Source organism: Stomoxys calcitrans, chromosome 4, assembly GCF_963082655.1.
Source record: "Stomoxys calcitrans chromosome 4, idStoCalc2.1, whole genome shotgun sequence".
NCBI lineage: Eukaryota > Metazoa > Arthropoda > Insecta > Diptera > Muscidae > Stomoxys > Stomoxys calcitrans.
Window position 1 is genome coordinate 23,399,848 of NC_081555.1, and position 17,021 is coordinate 23,416,868.

At 40.1% G+C, this 17,021-nt stretch overlaps 1 protein-coding gene across 1 annotated transcript in view; it reads right to left on the minus strand.

Moving 5' to 3' along the window:
- LOC106083869 (uncharacterized) overlaps nucleotides 1-17,021 on the minus strand; it is a 95,875-nt gene that overhangs the window by 66,634 nt on the left and 12,220 nt on the right. Inside the window, exon 2 of the mRNA XM_059367784.1 lies at nucleotides 5,363-6,193. Coding sequence (XP_059223767.1) covers nucleotides 5,363-5,565 — 203 coding nt within the window. The 5' untranslated portion in view covers nucleotides 5,566-6,193. The remainder of the gene's footprint in view (nucleotides 1-5,362; nucleotides 6,194-17,021) is intronic.

Consider the following 17,021-nt stretch of genomic DNA (forward strand, 5'->3'; position numbering starts at 1 on the left):
ATATTGAAGACTCTTGACAGGTTGATAGAAACATATCTTAGGGCAAAGATCTAGTCGGCTACATATACAACGGTAGCATTTCTTGACATTGAAGGTGCTTTCAATAACGTAAAATCGACATCGTGCATGAAAGAGTTGGTGTTTCTAGGCATCAACTTTACCGTAAGAAAGTTTATTAATAACTTACTTACTAAAAGATGCATTATGGCAGGCTTGGGATCTGTGGATCTAAAAAGATGGGTTAGCAGAGGAACTCCTCAAGGAAGTTTACTGTCTCCTCTACTTTGGAATATAGCCATTAACAATATATTATTGTCTCTGAAAGAAAAAGACGTAAAAGTGGCGAATGCTAATGACGTGGTAATTGCGGTTAGGGGTAAGTTTCCCAGCACTCTAAGAGATATACTCAGGATGCTCTAAGTGCAACAGCAAAGTGGGCTACCGAAAGTGCCCTGGGTATAAACCCGTGCAAGACAGAAATAGTTCTTTTGAGCAGGAGACACAAGTTACCTACAGTTGAACTTGTCGCCTGGGGTGGAGAGAATGTTGCATTTACAGAAAGCTCAAAATACATCAGTGTTTTGCAGGACAGGAAATTGAACTTAAAATCCAACATTTTGGAAAGGGCAAGAAAGGCCACTCTTGCCCTATACACCTGCGAGAGAGCCATTGGCAAAAGTTGGGTGTTCAGACAGCGTGTTATGCATTGGGTGTATACCGCAGTTGTCAGACCTATAATGTTATATGGTGCTGTGGTCTGTTGGACGGCGATTCAAAAGTCCACCTACTGCTCAATACATAACCGGATCCAAAGGATGGCGTGTTTGTGCATCACAGCCGCACTGAGGAAGCCACCATCTGATGCACTGAACTTAATGCTACATTTTATGCCTCTGGACATTGCAGCGACTGCCGTGAGGTTAAGGGGGCTTCTCATTGGTCATGTGGCGGCTACAAACACTATGTTACCCTTGATACAATATCCGATGTTCTGGCGGTGTGGATTATACCCCACCTGAGCCGCTTTTTCATAAAAAAGTACTGTACCACTATTCCAGATAGAACCGATTGGAACTATTTATGATATCCCTGGTAACAGAAGTTACATAGACTTCTATACGGATGACTCCAAAACTCCACGACCAGGTGGGCTTTGGGGTGTAATCTTATGATCTAGAAATGGTCATATCGAAAAGGTTATCGGACCACTGCAGTGTGTATCAAGCATAGATCTTTGCAATTAAGGAAGAGATGGCTATGATATAATGTCATTACGACGATTGGCATAAATGTCTTCTCAGACAGCCAGCCAACACAAAAACCGCCCTCGACTGTCGCAGATCTTTCAACGAGATGCCTGAGCAGTTCCAAATTCACCTGTTCTGGGTGCCGGGCCACAGAAATATCCCAGGGAATTGTAAAGCGGAAGAGTTGCGAGACTAGGAACTACCCTACACATTCCAGGGATACTGGATTCTGTGGGTATGCCTTCAGAGACATGTATGCTAAGTTTTCAGGACCAGGCCCGAAGGACAACGAATGATAGATGGTCACAAAAAGGGGGCTGTGAGCATTCCAAAACTATGTGGCCTAATCTAGATTTGAAGAGGTCTTCCGCTTTGATGTCATTGGCTAGAACATACGTCATTGTGTCCGTCATGACAGGTCACTGTCTAATCGGAAAACATGCTGACAGACTGAAGGTTGCCAGCAATGACTTTTGCAAAAGCTGTGAGGACAGCGCAGAAGAAGAGACTATAGAACACATTCTGAGTGTGTGTGTCTCGCACTATCAGTTAGAAGGTGTTTCACTTTAGGTTCTCATTTCTTTGAGAACATGTCTGATTTAGCGGATATGAACATTCCAAATTTATTGGGCTCTGGATGGTTCAACGGTTCAACTAGAAGGCATCTTCCTTCTTCTGTTCCTTCTGTCTAAGTGAGCCTGATGGCAGATTTATTTTATTTTATTTTATTTTATTTTATTTTATTTTATTTTATTTTATATTATTTTATTTTATTTTGTTTTATTTTATTTTATTTTATTTTATTTTATTTTATTTTATTTTATTTTATTTTATTTTATTTTATTTTATTTTATTTTATTTTATTTTATTTTATTTTATTTTATTTTATTTTATTTTATTTTATTTTATTTTACTTTAATTTTATTTTATTTTATTTTATTTTATTTCACTTTATTTTATTTTATTTTATTTTATTTTATTTTATTTTATTTTATTTTATTTTATTTTATTTTATTTTATTTTATTTTATTTTATTTTATTTTATTTTATTTTATTTTATTTCATTTTATTTATTTTTTTATATTAGTTTATTATACTCTACATTTTATTTCTTTTTGTTTTATTTAATTGGTAAACGTCATTTCAAGGAGTGCTTAACCTCTATACTTAGCATTTTATTGCACACAATTATAGTATTAAGCTATTTCTTCTTTCCTCGTCTAGAGTTTTTTCAGTAAATAAACATTGCTCTTTGCCACGTCATCAGACTATCCATAAACGAATGTAATATTGTTTACAATAGTATTATTTATATTATTTACATTATTACAATCAAGTGTACCACCTGGAGCATTTTATTATTTACAAGATATATATAAATGGTTGTGCATTTACACGAAGGCACAGTGTTTGGAAATTAGTTAGTGAAAATTATTTTAAAATTTGTATTATGTTAGTTTAGTTCATCGAGAGGTTGCGTATTTTTATCCGGTCCATTTCACAATGGCCACACACAATTTAATAATCGGTTTCTGGTGCTCTTTAGGTATAAACAAGTCAAAGCGTGCTAAGTTCGGCCGGGTCGAATCTTTGGAAACCACCACTATGGATGGATAAATACGGCTGTTATTGACCTAATACCTTATATCTGGAGATCGGTTTGGGAGCTATATCAAGATTTAGTCCGATATAGAACTATACTCGGTACGAGAGTCGAGAGTCCACACATAACTCACTGTGCCAGATATCAGCGAAATCAAACAAAAAAAAAAACGCTTAAAATATGGGAGCTATATCAGGTTATAGACCGATATGGTCCGTACTTGGCACAGTTGTTGAGAGTCATAACATAAAATTTCAGCCAAATCGGATAAAAATCGCGGCTTGTAAAGGCTCAAGAAGTCAAATCGGGAGATCTGTCTATATAGGAGCTATATCATGATCTTGATCGATTTGGACCGTACTTGGCACAGTTGTTGGGAGTCATAACAGAACACCGCATGCCAAATTTCAGATAAATCGGATGAAAATTGAGTCTTCCAGGGGCTCAAGAAGTCAAATCGGTAAATCGATTTGGACCGTACTTGGCACAATTGTTGGACGTCGTAACAGAACACCATGTGCAAATTTTCAGCCAAATCGGATGAAAACTGAGGCTTCTAGGGTCTCAAGAAGTCAAAGCGGGAGATCGGCTTATATGGGAGCTATATCAGGTTATAGACCGATTCGGACCGTACTTGGCACAGTTATTAAGAGTCATAATGGAACACTATGTGCAAAATTTCACCCAAATCGGATGTAAATTAAGGTTTCCAGGGGCCCAAGATGTCATATCGGGAGATTGGTTTAAATGGGAGCTATATCAGATTCTCGACAGATGTTGACCGTACTAAACACAGATGTTGAAAGTTGCAACAAAACACTACATACAAAATCAAGAAAGAAATTGCGGCTTCCAGGAGCTCAAGAAGTCAAATCGGGAGATTAGTTTATATGGGAGCTATATCCAAATCTGAACCGATATGGCCCATTTGCAATCCCCAACAACCTACATCAGTATCTGTGAAAAATTTCAAGCGGCTAGTTTTACACATTCGACTGCTATCGTGATTTCGATAGAAGGACGGACAGACTTGGCAAATTCGACTCAGAATGTCGAGACGGTCAAAAATACATGATATAATATAATTTTGAGGTGTTACAAAGGGAATGACTAGATAAGTATACCCCCATCTTATGGTGGTGGGTATAAAAAGTAGCCTAAAAAAAACTAAATTAAATAAATAATAAAAAATTAAATAAATCCGTGTTAACCTAGAAACCTTGTTGCTTTCCATTCAATGTCCATAAGTCAGTTTGAGTCCGATATCGTATATATACCTAAGTTTCGGTACCAGTTAGCCGCAAGAGTCGGACAATGACTCAGTAAATGCTTTAAAATCTTGCCATCTTCCCCACATTTCCTATACACACTCTATCACTTTCCGCATCCTAGAATCATAGATTGACCCATTGTCCCATGTGTCGTAATTATGTAGAAAGGCATACTGATCTCCTTCCTACTGCAAATGAAAATTTTTTGCATATTTTGCCCATGAACATTCCACTAAGGAACAGGGGCAAACTTCTCATATATCAATGAGTGCAGTCCGATTTAAGTTAAAGCTCAATAATATGGGACTTCCTTTTTATAGCCGAGTCCGAATGGCGTGCCACAGTGCGACACCTCTTTGGAGAGAAGTTTTGCATGGCATAGTACCTCACAAATGTTGCCAGCATTAGAAGGGGAAAACTAGCGCTGGAAATTCTTTCTGATGGTCTCGCCAGGCTTCGAACCCTGGCGTTCAGCGTCATAGGCGGACATGCTAACCTCTGCGCTACGGTGGCCACCTTCCTAATACCACTAAGTGTAAGCCTCGTTTTGTTACAATTCAGATCTCCTCTTTCCTTCCCACTGAATCAATGTTCTACTATGCTTCATGCCGTAGCCCAAGCCATTACCTCTGTTAACGCCGACAAGTTTACCGATGGCAGCTCTCTGGCCCTTAAACCTTCCCACTGGATCAATGTTCCACTCTGTTAACTCCGACAAGTTTAGCAATGGCAGCCCTTTGGCCCTCAAAACCAAGTTGTCTATTCTCTTTTTCACCCTTAGTTTCCTATGGCCTACAGCCAAGCAATGCAGATCCTATCGACCTTAGGGAAGACCTAAATCTCCTCCATAAACTTCCTGATTGCTATGCCCTAATGGTACAGCCCATACTATCTATTCTTGCACATTTTTACGCTATAGCTTCGTTACACTACCACCTAAAAGTATGCTTCGAACATTTGACAATCCCCCTTTACACCCCTTGAACCACAACATATGCTTTACTTGTCACAAAGATAACATTGCCAATATGTCATTTTAAATATCCTTCGATTGTGATAGATTTCCAAACACTATGCCTGGGTTTTCATTCGCATTCATTTTGTATAACCATCTTTGTACAAATTTCTTATCTTTATGCTTTATTTTTACACATACGAAGTAAAAAGGAAAAAGAAAACAAAAAGTTGGGGAAAGGAAAAACTCATAAAAGGAAAATTGTTTGTACAAAGCAAACACTTACCTGTCTGCTGAAGGTTGTTGCTGCTGCTGCTGGGCTCCATGATTCGGATGCAATTGATTAGAGTGGGCCGCTGGATGCGTTTGCTCCTTTGTGGCCGCTGGTGGCGCTTGTTGATCTTTATCCTTTTCAGGGTCCTTTGTCAATTCGACGACATCTTTTTTGTCCTTTTCCTTGTCATTGAGTTTATCCTTATTTTCGGTCATGTTGATGAGTTACCCACACAGACTTACACTAACACACACACACACACACAGCGTAGACGCGGTTATTTAAGGGTGACTGAACAAAAATAAAGCGCTTATTTGTTCAAGGTTGCCAGGCTCAGCCGATGATTGATGTTTGAAAATGTTTGGGCAATAAGAAAAGGTCTTGCGTCTACTTTTTTTGGGGAGTTTTATTTGTTTCTCGTAGCTTGCTTCCCTGGAAATGTTATGTTTGAAGTTTATATGGCTTATGGTTAGCTTTTATTTTTCGTCATGGAAAATTCGGGTTTTTTCATTTTTTTCCCAGAAGGTCAAACACTTCTCGCAGTAAACCTCTTTTAAGGGGGTTCCTTTCACATTTTAAATCAACTTTTTCTAATTTTCTTTACTTTTAAGGAAGTTTTTCTTTAAGTATACCCTTTTTCACTTCCTTCTATGCCTTTTTTCAAGTTAATTCATTATAATGTGATTAATTTGAAGAGTGTTTGAATTATCTTTTAACTTTGTCAGAGCATTTCTATGATTTTTTGGGACGACCACAAGATCCTTAATAACTTGTCCTTGCCTTTTGGGTAGATTTCAATTTCTTTTTTTGTGAGCAGAGTAGGTTTACTTAAAACCAATATGGCTGTAAAGAAAAATATGTTGCAAAGAGATTAAATTTAAATATCCACCTAACAAGGACCTTTTTTTAGTGACGTCAGGCGAGCCATTTAATTCCAACATTTCTCTACACCACCACCGCAGCCAAACCAGCACTCCCCTAGAAATGGGGGAAATATTTACTTAATAAAGCTATAATTTAAGCCTATTTATAGCAGATGGAGGAAAGCAAAATTAAATTTAATGGCAGTGCTTTATTTAAAGTCCTGTAGCAAATTTAATATCGTATGGTAAAGTGAGGAATTTTTGTGTGTTTTTTGAGAAGAAGACTATTAGCATAGGACATGGCTTCCAGGAAAAGGAAATGATATATGAGGAGACTACAGGCAGACATACTGAGCTTTGAGAAATAATTCTAAGAATTTGAAATCTAAGAAGAGCGTTTGAAATTTCTCCACCTTAGATCACATTTGAGAAGTTCTTTGAATCAATTTTGCCAATAAAAAGATGGGTTTATATGGGAGATATAACAAAGATTGTCTTGCAGGGCGACACCTCTTTGGAAAGAAGTTTTTACATGGCATAGTACTTAAGAAATGTCGCCAGCATTAGGAATGCAAATCCACTGCAGAAAAGTATTCTGATGATCTGGCCATGTACATGCTTACCTCTGCGCCACGGTGGCCTTCAATAATCATTAGGGTGGATCTATTTGTCAGTGTCAAACCAGAAAGGAAGGGCAAAAGTTGGGCAGTGCTGACTATATAATACCCTAAGCCTACACTAATCCTGAACTAATTTTGATGGACCTCGGCGGATGTTTTCAGATGGCTTATTAAACAATCCGTATCAAATTTCGAGCAAATATGTTCAAACTGTTATAACTACGGTTGACAAATGACAACATAAATGCAGAATGCGTTAATCACCTTCTTACACTGCAAGACTTTTCGTGACTTTACCTTCCCGGTTGTTATTGCCCTTATGATAATTTTACTGTCCGTAAAGATGTTCACACTCGAAGTCCTCGCATAAGCACCACACGGATTCCGTGGTCGCACGCCTGCAGGACCGTATTATGGTCAGGCAGTCTAAAACAGATCTCAGTCCCAGGGTTCTCAATGTTGACCCCCAGGCCCACTCTGTCCCCTAGCTTTGATTCATCCACATAACATGATCTTCCAAATGGTAATGCTAGGGTCAGTCCAAGAATGTGCCTCTAGCAGCAGTGTCTCACACTCCACCTTAAGTGTCGTCGTCTTAGGTATCCGATCGGAAACCTCTTCTCTTGTTTCCAGATTTCCTATTGTCGTATGAGCTGCTCCCATCCTCATCCAACTCTCCCACCGCCTTAAGTCTTATAGACGCAGTGCCTGCCTCACACTTAATCTGTATGTCAGTGGGTCGGATATCTAGAAAAGTCTCCAGTGCCCTTGTGGGCGTGGGTGAACTTGTTTTATGGTCCTAACATTGGACTTTTTCTCCATAGCAGTCCACCAAACCATTGAGGCGTAAGTAAGTATTGGTCTTATGATGCTCCTGTAGAGCCAGTGGACTATACTCGGATTCAGGCCCCATTTCGGAATCTTTGGATATCCTACTCTTTATCATGGTGTCCACAAAACCATGGTTTTGAGTAGAAAGGACGTAAGGCTTAAAGGCTGTAAGCCTTTGGTATCGCACAACTTGCCTTGCCGGGCTTGGGCATAAATACCGCCCTTGCCTCCTGCCAGGATTTCGGAGTATATGCAAGTCCCAGGCACACTGCGAAAAAATTCGCCAGGTGGGGCGTCAGATAGTCTCCCTTATTCTGTAGTAACGCCGGAAATATTCCATCAGGTCCGGGTGACTTAAATGGTTTTAATTCTAAGATTCCGGTGTCCCCATGAGTCCCGTCGTATCCGGTGGAAAATGTGATTTCATCAAAAAGTTTCAGTGTGAACATGGGTTTTTGAGAGAAATCTTTTTAACTTGGCGGCGTCATTAACGCTATCGACATGTTCGCAGAAATGCTTCCAGGAGTCACGTTTTTTCGATCTGGTAATCCTATTGTATTCCTTGAGGCGTGTGTAATATACATTCCATTTAACTTCCGCTTTTTTACGACGTGCTCTGTTAAAAAGTCTGCCTCTTCCTTCCTTCCTCTTTCCCAATATTGCGAATCTCCCCGGTCAGAGTTTTTCTTGGGCTGATTTCCTTTCCCGAAGAGGACATGTACTTTTCGAAAGTGCCTGGTAGACCCTTAAGCTGAAGATCGGTCTATATGGCAGCTATATGTAATTAAAGCCCCATCTGGACCATATTCGGGACAGATTTTTGGAATCCTGATATACCTCGCCGTTCCATATTTCATCGAAAACAGATAATAAATGCGCCTGAGACCCAAAATCGGCAGATCGGTCTATATACTATTCATATCCTAGTATGTTTCGATCTGGACCATATTTGGTTCGGATATCGACGGGCCTAATAAATCTCACTATTCTGAATCGAAGCGAAATAGGATAACAAATGCGTCTTTTACCTGCGTATAGAAGAAATACGAACCGTTGCAAAATTTCAACTTAATTTCTCACTTTCTAAAGTGTAGTCGTAATCCTGTTGACATTGTCGTCAATATCCTCTAAGCTTGGACAATCTAAATTATCTTGCCCAAACCTTCTTCTGAGAAGTCTTTCGAATTTTGTTCAGTTGGTTTTCAACTTATTCCGGAAGCTTATCGGATTTGGCGCTGGCCGTGCTATTCTAAAGCTTACGTAGCGATGGTCAAGGTTAACTATCGTAAACTTTTAGCGGAATCAATGGTGATTAGATTCCAAGATATGGCGAGGCCGAAAGTGGGACAATTTTATGCCCTACACCAGTACTGTGGTACAGGGTATTATAACTTAGTGAAATAGGAAGGGAGATAGACCCATTGATAAGTATACCGATCGACTCAGAATCACTTTCTGATTTAGCCCGTCTGTCTGTCTGTCTGTCTGTCTGTCCGTCTGTCTGTCCGTCTGTCTGTCCGTCTGTCTGTCTGTCTGTCTGTCTGTCTGTCTGTCTGTCTGTCCGTCCGTCTGTCTGTCTGTCTGTCTGTCCGTCTGTCTGTCTGTCCGTCTGTCCGTCCGTCTGTCCGTCTGTCTGTCTGTCTGTCTGTCTGTCTGTCTGTCCGTCTGTCTGTCTGTCCGTCTGTCTGTCTGTCTGTCCGTCTGTCTGTCCGTCTGTCTGTCTGTCCGTCTGTCTGTCCGTCTGTCTGTCCGTCTGTCTGTCCGTCTGTCTGTCTGTCTGTCTGTCTGTCTGTCTGTCTGTCTGTCTGTCTATCCGTCTGTCTGTCTGTCCGTCTGTCTGTCCGTCCGTCTGTCTGTCCGTCTGTCTGTCTGTCCGTCTGTCCGTCTGTCTGTCCGTCTGTCTGTCCGTCTGTCTGTCCGTCTGTCTGTCCGTCCGTCTGTCTGTCCGTCTGTCTGTCTGTCCGTCTGTCCATATTAATTTGGGTACAAACTATAGGACGCAATTTTCATTCGATCGCCTTCAAATTTAGTATAAGCATGTTTTTCGGCCTAGAGCCAAAGCCTATTGAAATTGGAAAAAATCGGTTCAGATTTGGAATTAGCTCCCATATATATGTTCTTCCGATTTGCTGTAATACTGCAATAAAATCGTCATTTGTCAACCGAATCTCTTGAAATTTTGCAGGAAGGATTTTCTTATAACTCCCAATATTATAGGCGAATTTCAAAAAAATCGGTTCAGATTCGGATATAGCTCTCATATATATGTTCGTCCGATTTGCAGTAATAATGCAATAAAATGGTCATTTGTTAACCGATTCTCTTGGAATTTGTTAGGAAAGATTTTCTCTTGGCTCTCGACATTACTGGTGAATTTCAATAAAAATCGGTTCAGATTTAGATATAGCTGTCATACATATATATCGCCCGATTTTCACTCCTAGAGCCACTGCAAGCGCATTTATTGACCAATCTTTCCAAAATTTTGTACAACGCTTTCCTCGACAACATCAACAACGTCTATTAAGTTTGCTCGAAATCGGTTCAGATTTAGACATAGCTCCTATATATATGTTCGTCCGATTTGCAGTAATACTGCAATAAAATTGTCATTTGTTAACCGATTTTCTCGATATTTGGTAGGAAGGATTTCCTTACGACTCCCGACGTTACAAGTTAATTTCATTGAAATCGGTTCAGATTTGGATATAGCTCCCATATATATGTTCCTCCGATTTGCAGTAATAATGCAATAAAATGGTAATTTTTTTTACCGATTCTCTCGAAATTTGGCAGGAAGGATTTTCTCTTGACTCTCGACATTATAGATGAATTTCATAGAAATCGGTTCTTGTTTGGATATAGCTGTCGTATATGTATATCGCCCGATATTCACTTCTAGGACCATTGCAATCGCATTTTTTGGCCAATATTCCCAAAGTTTTGCACAACACGTTTCTCGACGACTACCACATCATTTGAGAAGCTTGTTCGAAATCGGTTTAGAATAATATATAGCTCCCATATATATGTTCGTCAAACTTTGGGTAATTTGCAATAATGTTGTCATTTGTGAACCGTAGTTATTACAGTTTGAATATATTTGCTCGAAATATGACAGGGATTGTTTAACAACCGATTTGAAAACAGCCGACGAGGTCCATCAAATTGGTTCAGACTTGAAAATAGCTCCCACTTTGTACCTATAGGGTAGGTGTAGGGTATTACAAAGCCGGCACCACCCGACTTTTGCCTTTCCTTAATGGTTATTTGCTATCTCTTCGAATTCCTTAGTATTTACTTGGAAAATTTTGTCAGCTTATCTCCCAAAAAATCGATTTTTCAATATGGATTTTTTTTTTCCAATGCCATCTTTTTACCTGGAATATTTGACCGACAAACCTTAACAATACATAAGGTCTATGTTTCTGTTGAAATAATAATAATTAACTTATTTTTCTATGTCACCAAGGACATGCAATGGACAATGGTTTAATTGTCCACATGTCTGGATTACACAAACAAAATATTTAGTTCATATACATATGTGAAATATATTTTGTGTTTACTTCATTCTGTTTTGCTTTTTTATACCTCCATATTAACTTTTCTATTCTCACTTTTGTAAGCTGCATTAGTAAAATGAGAAACTAAAGGTCAAATGCTCGTTGCATTGTGATGACTTTGTGGGTAAAGTAACTGCTATTTCGAATCCTTTTTCTCTTCATCCATTAAATTCCTATTTTCTAAGTCAAGGTCTTTGTGGCGTAAGTCAAACACAGACAAATGTTTGTGGCCTTATGACTGTATTCAAGGACAAGCCATATATAGAAGAGGCAAACAGTAATTGTTTTCCTATTAAAGGTTCAAGGATAAAAATAAGTGTAGAGCACCAATGAAACAAGCCTCGAAGAGAAATTCATTGTCTCGAAACTTTGGGTAAATTAAAAAGTTTTAAAACTGATTTATGAAATTTGAGTAAATGCGTAGGCAGTTGTTAAACAAAGCCAATAGGTGTTGCTGAATAGTTAGGCACAATTGTAACAAGGAAAAGCGTGCTGAGTTCGGCCAGGCTGAATCTTGGGAATCCTCCACCCTAAGAAAAGTTTAGTTGAAGGATAAATTTAGTTGAGGGGTATAATTTTAGTCTATATACCAAACTAGCTGGACGGGGCCCACTCCGCTGCGCCTTCTTTTACTTTATATAGAACAATATCTTCCTTGGAATATTTATTTTCGACAATTAAACAGCTTTTAGAGAAATACCATGCTACGAAAATAGTATCTCGCTTGACAAACAGTTTAACAATATAAGTGCCTTTATCTGGATCCCATATGATCTTTATTGGTCTACGAATTTAAGTTTAGATGCAAGGTGTACTCCATTCTTAAAATACTTTATTTCGGCTTGATATTCTCATGATGTCCGATTTAGGGGTTTTTTGGGGGTGAGACGGTCCCCCAGACACTTGCCCTGAAAAAATATCAGCATCGTGCTTTTTCTCAAATACCATTTATTTAAACCCCATATTGCCACTGAGGGGGAATTAACAGGACGAGGCGTCCCCCAAACACATGGCGGCCCCAAAATAGGTTATCAAAATCGTTTTTCTAATCTCAAATACCTTTCATTAGAGCCACATATTGGCATGGTCGAAAAATTTTTACCCTATGGGGGGTGTTTTAGGGAAGGGGTGATGCCCTAAATACATGGTCCTACATTTTGATATCGAATTCGTATGCTACTCCCAAAAAACCTTTATTTGAGGTTCATATTGCGATGGTCAGTAAAAATTGCTGTTTGTGGGGTAAGGGGTAGACCCCCAGAAAATTGGTCCCGAAAGTGAAAGTATCAATTCTTGTTCTGTCCCCCAATACCTTTCATACAAGCCCCACATTGATATGGTCGGTAAATATGCAAGATTTAGGAGTGTTTGGGGGTGGGGTGCTCCCCCAATCACTAAGCTCTGAAAATATATCAGCAACGTGCTCTATTCTTATATATTTGAACCCCATATTGCCATTGACCTCAAAATTGGATATCAAATTCGTTTTCTAATCTCAATTACCATTCACTTAAACCCCATATTGAAAAAGCCAGCAAATATGTCCGGTTTGGGGTGTGGGCCCTGAAAACTTTAAATATCGAGCTCCATAGTCTTGAAGACCCAAATTGTCTTGGTGAGCAAATACGTCCTACTTGGAGGTTGTTATGGTAGTGAAACGTCCCCTAGACAGTTGGTCCCGAATGTTGATGTCAGAATCATAGTCTACTCCCAAATACCCTTCATTTAAGCTGCATTTTTCCATAGTCGGCAAACATGACCGGTTGGGGAGTGTTTTGGGGGATGGGTCGGCCACTCAGTAACTTGGCTTTGAAAATATATATCAGATTCCTGTTCTACTCTAAAATACCCCTTATTTGAGCTTCATATTGCAATGGTCAGCAAATACTTCCTATTTGTGTGGGGTGGCCCCATACACACTGTTTCCCGAACATTGATATTAGATTCGTGCTTTAGTTCCAAAGACCTTTCATTTGAGCCCCATTTTGCTTTGGTCGCAAATTTGTCTTCTTTGGGGATGTTTGCGGAGATGGGCGGGCACTTGGTCCCACATCTAGATATCAGATTCGTGTTCTACACTCTAATACTTTTTATTTAAGCCCCATATTGCCATGGTCAGTAAATAAGTCCTGTTTGGGGGATGTTTTGGGCAAGGGGTGGACCCCGAGAAACTTTGTCTCAAAGTTTCGTATTTTATTCGCAAATACCTTTCATTTAAGTCCCATATTGCCATAGTCGGTAAATATGTCCGATTTGGGGTGTTTTGGAGGTTGGGATGGAAGTTAAAATAGAACACAGCGTGAGAAATTTCAGCCAAATCGGATAATAATTGCGCCCTCTAGCGGCTCAAGAAATCAAGATCCGAGATCAGTTTACATGGGAGCTATATCAAGTTTTGAACTGATTTATACCATACTTGGCGTATTTAGTAGATGTTATAACAAAATACCTCATGCAAGTTTTCAGCCAAATCGAATAATAATTGCGCCCTCTAGTGGTTTAAGAAGTCAAACTCCGAGATCAGTTTATATGGCGGCTATCTCAAAATATAGGCCGATGTAGCTCATTTAAAATCCCATCCGACCTACACTGATAAGAAGTTTATTTGCAAAATTTAATACGGCTTGCTTTATTCCTTCGAACGGAGAAAATTTTATGGGGTGGTCCGGATCGTGAGAGGACGAGGCTATTGCTGAAAGGAAGTCAGTATAGCTTTTGGAACCATAACAGGACACATAGGACTACGAGCTCACTTATGCAAAATCGATGGGAGAAGTGATAGCATGTGTAGGGCATGTGGGGAAGATGATAAGACGTTGGAGTATTTCCTGTGTCATTGCCAGGCTTTCGCGGCTAAAAGATACGGATACTTAGGTGGCGACACGATACCAGACATGAACCAACTTAGGGGGGTGGTATGGAAAACAATTGAGGATTTTCTAAGTAGCGTGGAATTCCTAACTTAAAATTATCTTTTTCGAGGTTACTCTTTACAACCAGCACAACCAGCCGATTACTGGCTTAGATGTGTGTCCATAGTGGCATAAGGCATATTAAAATCCGCACACTATTTTCAACCTAACCTATCCTAGCCACTAACTATTCCTTGGGACATATGGAATATTTCTGCTTTTTTTCTCAAATAACTGCCAATTTGCGAGTCTCAAAAGGGATAGTCCCCATCTTGCCGAAAATTTGACACAAATATCGACCAGCTAGCTAAGTTTATAGCGAGCTTGGATTTCCAGTGCTGCGATTTTCCAATCCCATTCGAGGCTAGAACCTAACCTATTGTAGCTAGCCGGGATTTCCAGTGCGGGGATTTTGGTCTCCAATCCCATTAGAGGCCTAACCTAACCTTATGACTGACAGCACATAGAATTTTGTTTTGCAGAACTTAAGGGCCCTCATATGCCTTATTCTTTAACCTATTACACCAAATTACTAAAATTTTTCTTTGAGTTTAATATTTTATGTTACTTGTTACAATCCTTGCATTGTTCAACTTAATGTTTATCGGCTTTGATCTTGTGGTTGGTTGGGTCATTTTAACTAAGGACATATGTAAGTACTTATGATTAGGGTATTTAACGAAAGTTAATTGAGCATAAACAGTAAGTTTCCTTTCTTGTGTGAGTATGTGTGTAGCCATTATGTAAGTTTTTTTTAGTAGGCTTCAAACCTTAAATTGCTGATAGAAGCCATTTCTACAGGGATGGAGAACCTGATTGTGGGCAGAAATGCCAATTCAAATTTCCCTACGAACATGATGACGATATAAGTAACAGGGACCAATCTTATCACTTAAGGACTTAAGGACTTGCATGTACTCCGAAAGCCTGGCAGGAGGCAAGGGTGGTGTTTATACCCAAGCCCGGCAAGGCAAGATATGCTACATTAAAGGCCTATAAGCCTTTCGTCCTTTCCACTCAAAACCATGGAACGCATTGTGGATACCATGATAAAGAGTAGGACATCCAACGGACTGCTTAAATACAAACAGCATGCCTATGTCGAGGGAAGGTCGGTGGAGACTGCCCTGCACGAGGTTGTGCATAAAATAGAAGAATCCTTCGATGCCACGATGTGCACATTGGTGGTTTGCATTGACATCGAGGGGGCGTTTAATAATTTGCGGACCGTCACATTGATTCAATCCTTAGACCAGTACCGGGTGGACCGGGCCCTTAGAGACTGGATAAACCATATGCTAAGGAACAGGTGGATAATTTTCAGGTCCCATGCCATAAATATAAAGGAAAAAAATGGCACAGGGCAAGCCACAGGGGGCATTTCGTCACTCCTTTGGGTAACCACCATAAACAACCTATTACAGATGCTGACTGAGGAGGAGTTTGAACCCGTCTGCTAAACAGACGATGTTATAATACTTTCTAGGGATAAGGATCCTAACAAGCTATGCAGATGGGCCAAAAGGGCCTTACATCTGGCAAACGACTGGGGTAGAGCCAGGGGTCGCAATGTTAACCCAAAGAAGACAGAAATATGCATGTTCACGAGGAAGACAAATGTGGGTCAATTTGACGCACCACTTCTCCTCAGTAAGACGATTTGGATATCTGACAAGGTCAAATACTTAGGATTGATCTTGGATAGGAAACTCAATTGGAAGTGTCACAGTAAGGAGCGTACTGAGAAGGCTCACTGGTGTTGGGCACTATGTAGACGGGCCTTAGTATCGAAATGGGACCTGAATCAGAGGATAGTCCACTGGCTCTATAGAAGTGTGATTGGATTATTCCTTGCTTACGCCTCAGTAGTTTAGTGGACTGATGTGGAGAAAAAGTGCAACGTCAGGACCATACAACAAGTTTAGAGAACACGTTGTCTTGGCATAGACGAAGCGATGAGCACCATACCCACTAGGGCACTGAAGACTATTCTAGACGTCCGACCTATTGACATAAAGATTAAATGTGAGGCAGGCACTGCGGCTATGAGACTTAAGGCAATGGGAGAATGGATTGAGGATGGGAGCAGCTCATACCATCGCGATGTAATCGAGCGGACGATAGGAAACCTGGAAGGAAGGGCAGAGGTTTCCGATCGGATACCTCAGACGACACTTGAGGTCGAGTGCGAGGCACTGCTGCCAGTGGCACTGTCTTGGACTGACGCAACCCTAGTATTGCCGTCTGGAAAATTATATTACACTGATGGATCAAAGCTAGGGGACAGAGTGGGCCTGGGGGTTTACATTGAAAATCCAGGAACTGAGATCTGTTTTAGACTGCCTGACCATAATACAGTCCTGCAGGCAGAGATCCGGGCGATCACGGAATGCGTAAGGTGGTGTGGTGTTAACGCGAGGACGTCGAGTATGAATATTTTTACGGACATTAAAATGGCCATAAGGGCAATAACATACAGGACGGTAAAGTCACAAACAGTCTTGGAGTGTATGAAGGAGATTAATGCCTTCTCTGAGAACGGCACAATCCGCATCGTTTGTAAGTAAGTAGGAATGAAAGGGCGGACGATTTTGAAATGAAGGCTAGAGAACTGCCGTTGATAAGCTTGGTTAATCCAAAGCCTTGCGGTTCGGCACATTCCGAGTTAAGGCCGTGGGGGACGAATGCGCGCGCATGCAACCCTGTGGAACAGCGAAACAGTCGGAAGGACGGCAAAAATGCTATGGGAAGATTTATATAGTAAGAAGAATAGGCTATTACTGAAAGGAAGTAAGAAGGAGGTCAGTATAGCTTTTGTTCACATAGAACTACGAGCTCACTTATGCAAAATCGGTGCGGCAAGTTATAGCATTTCTATG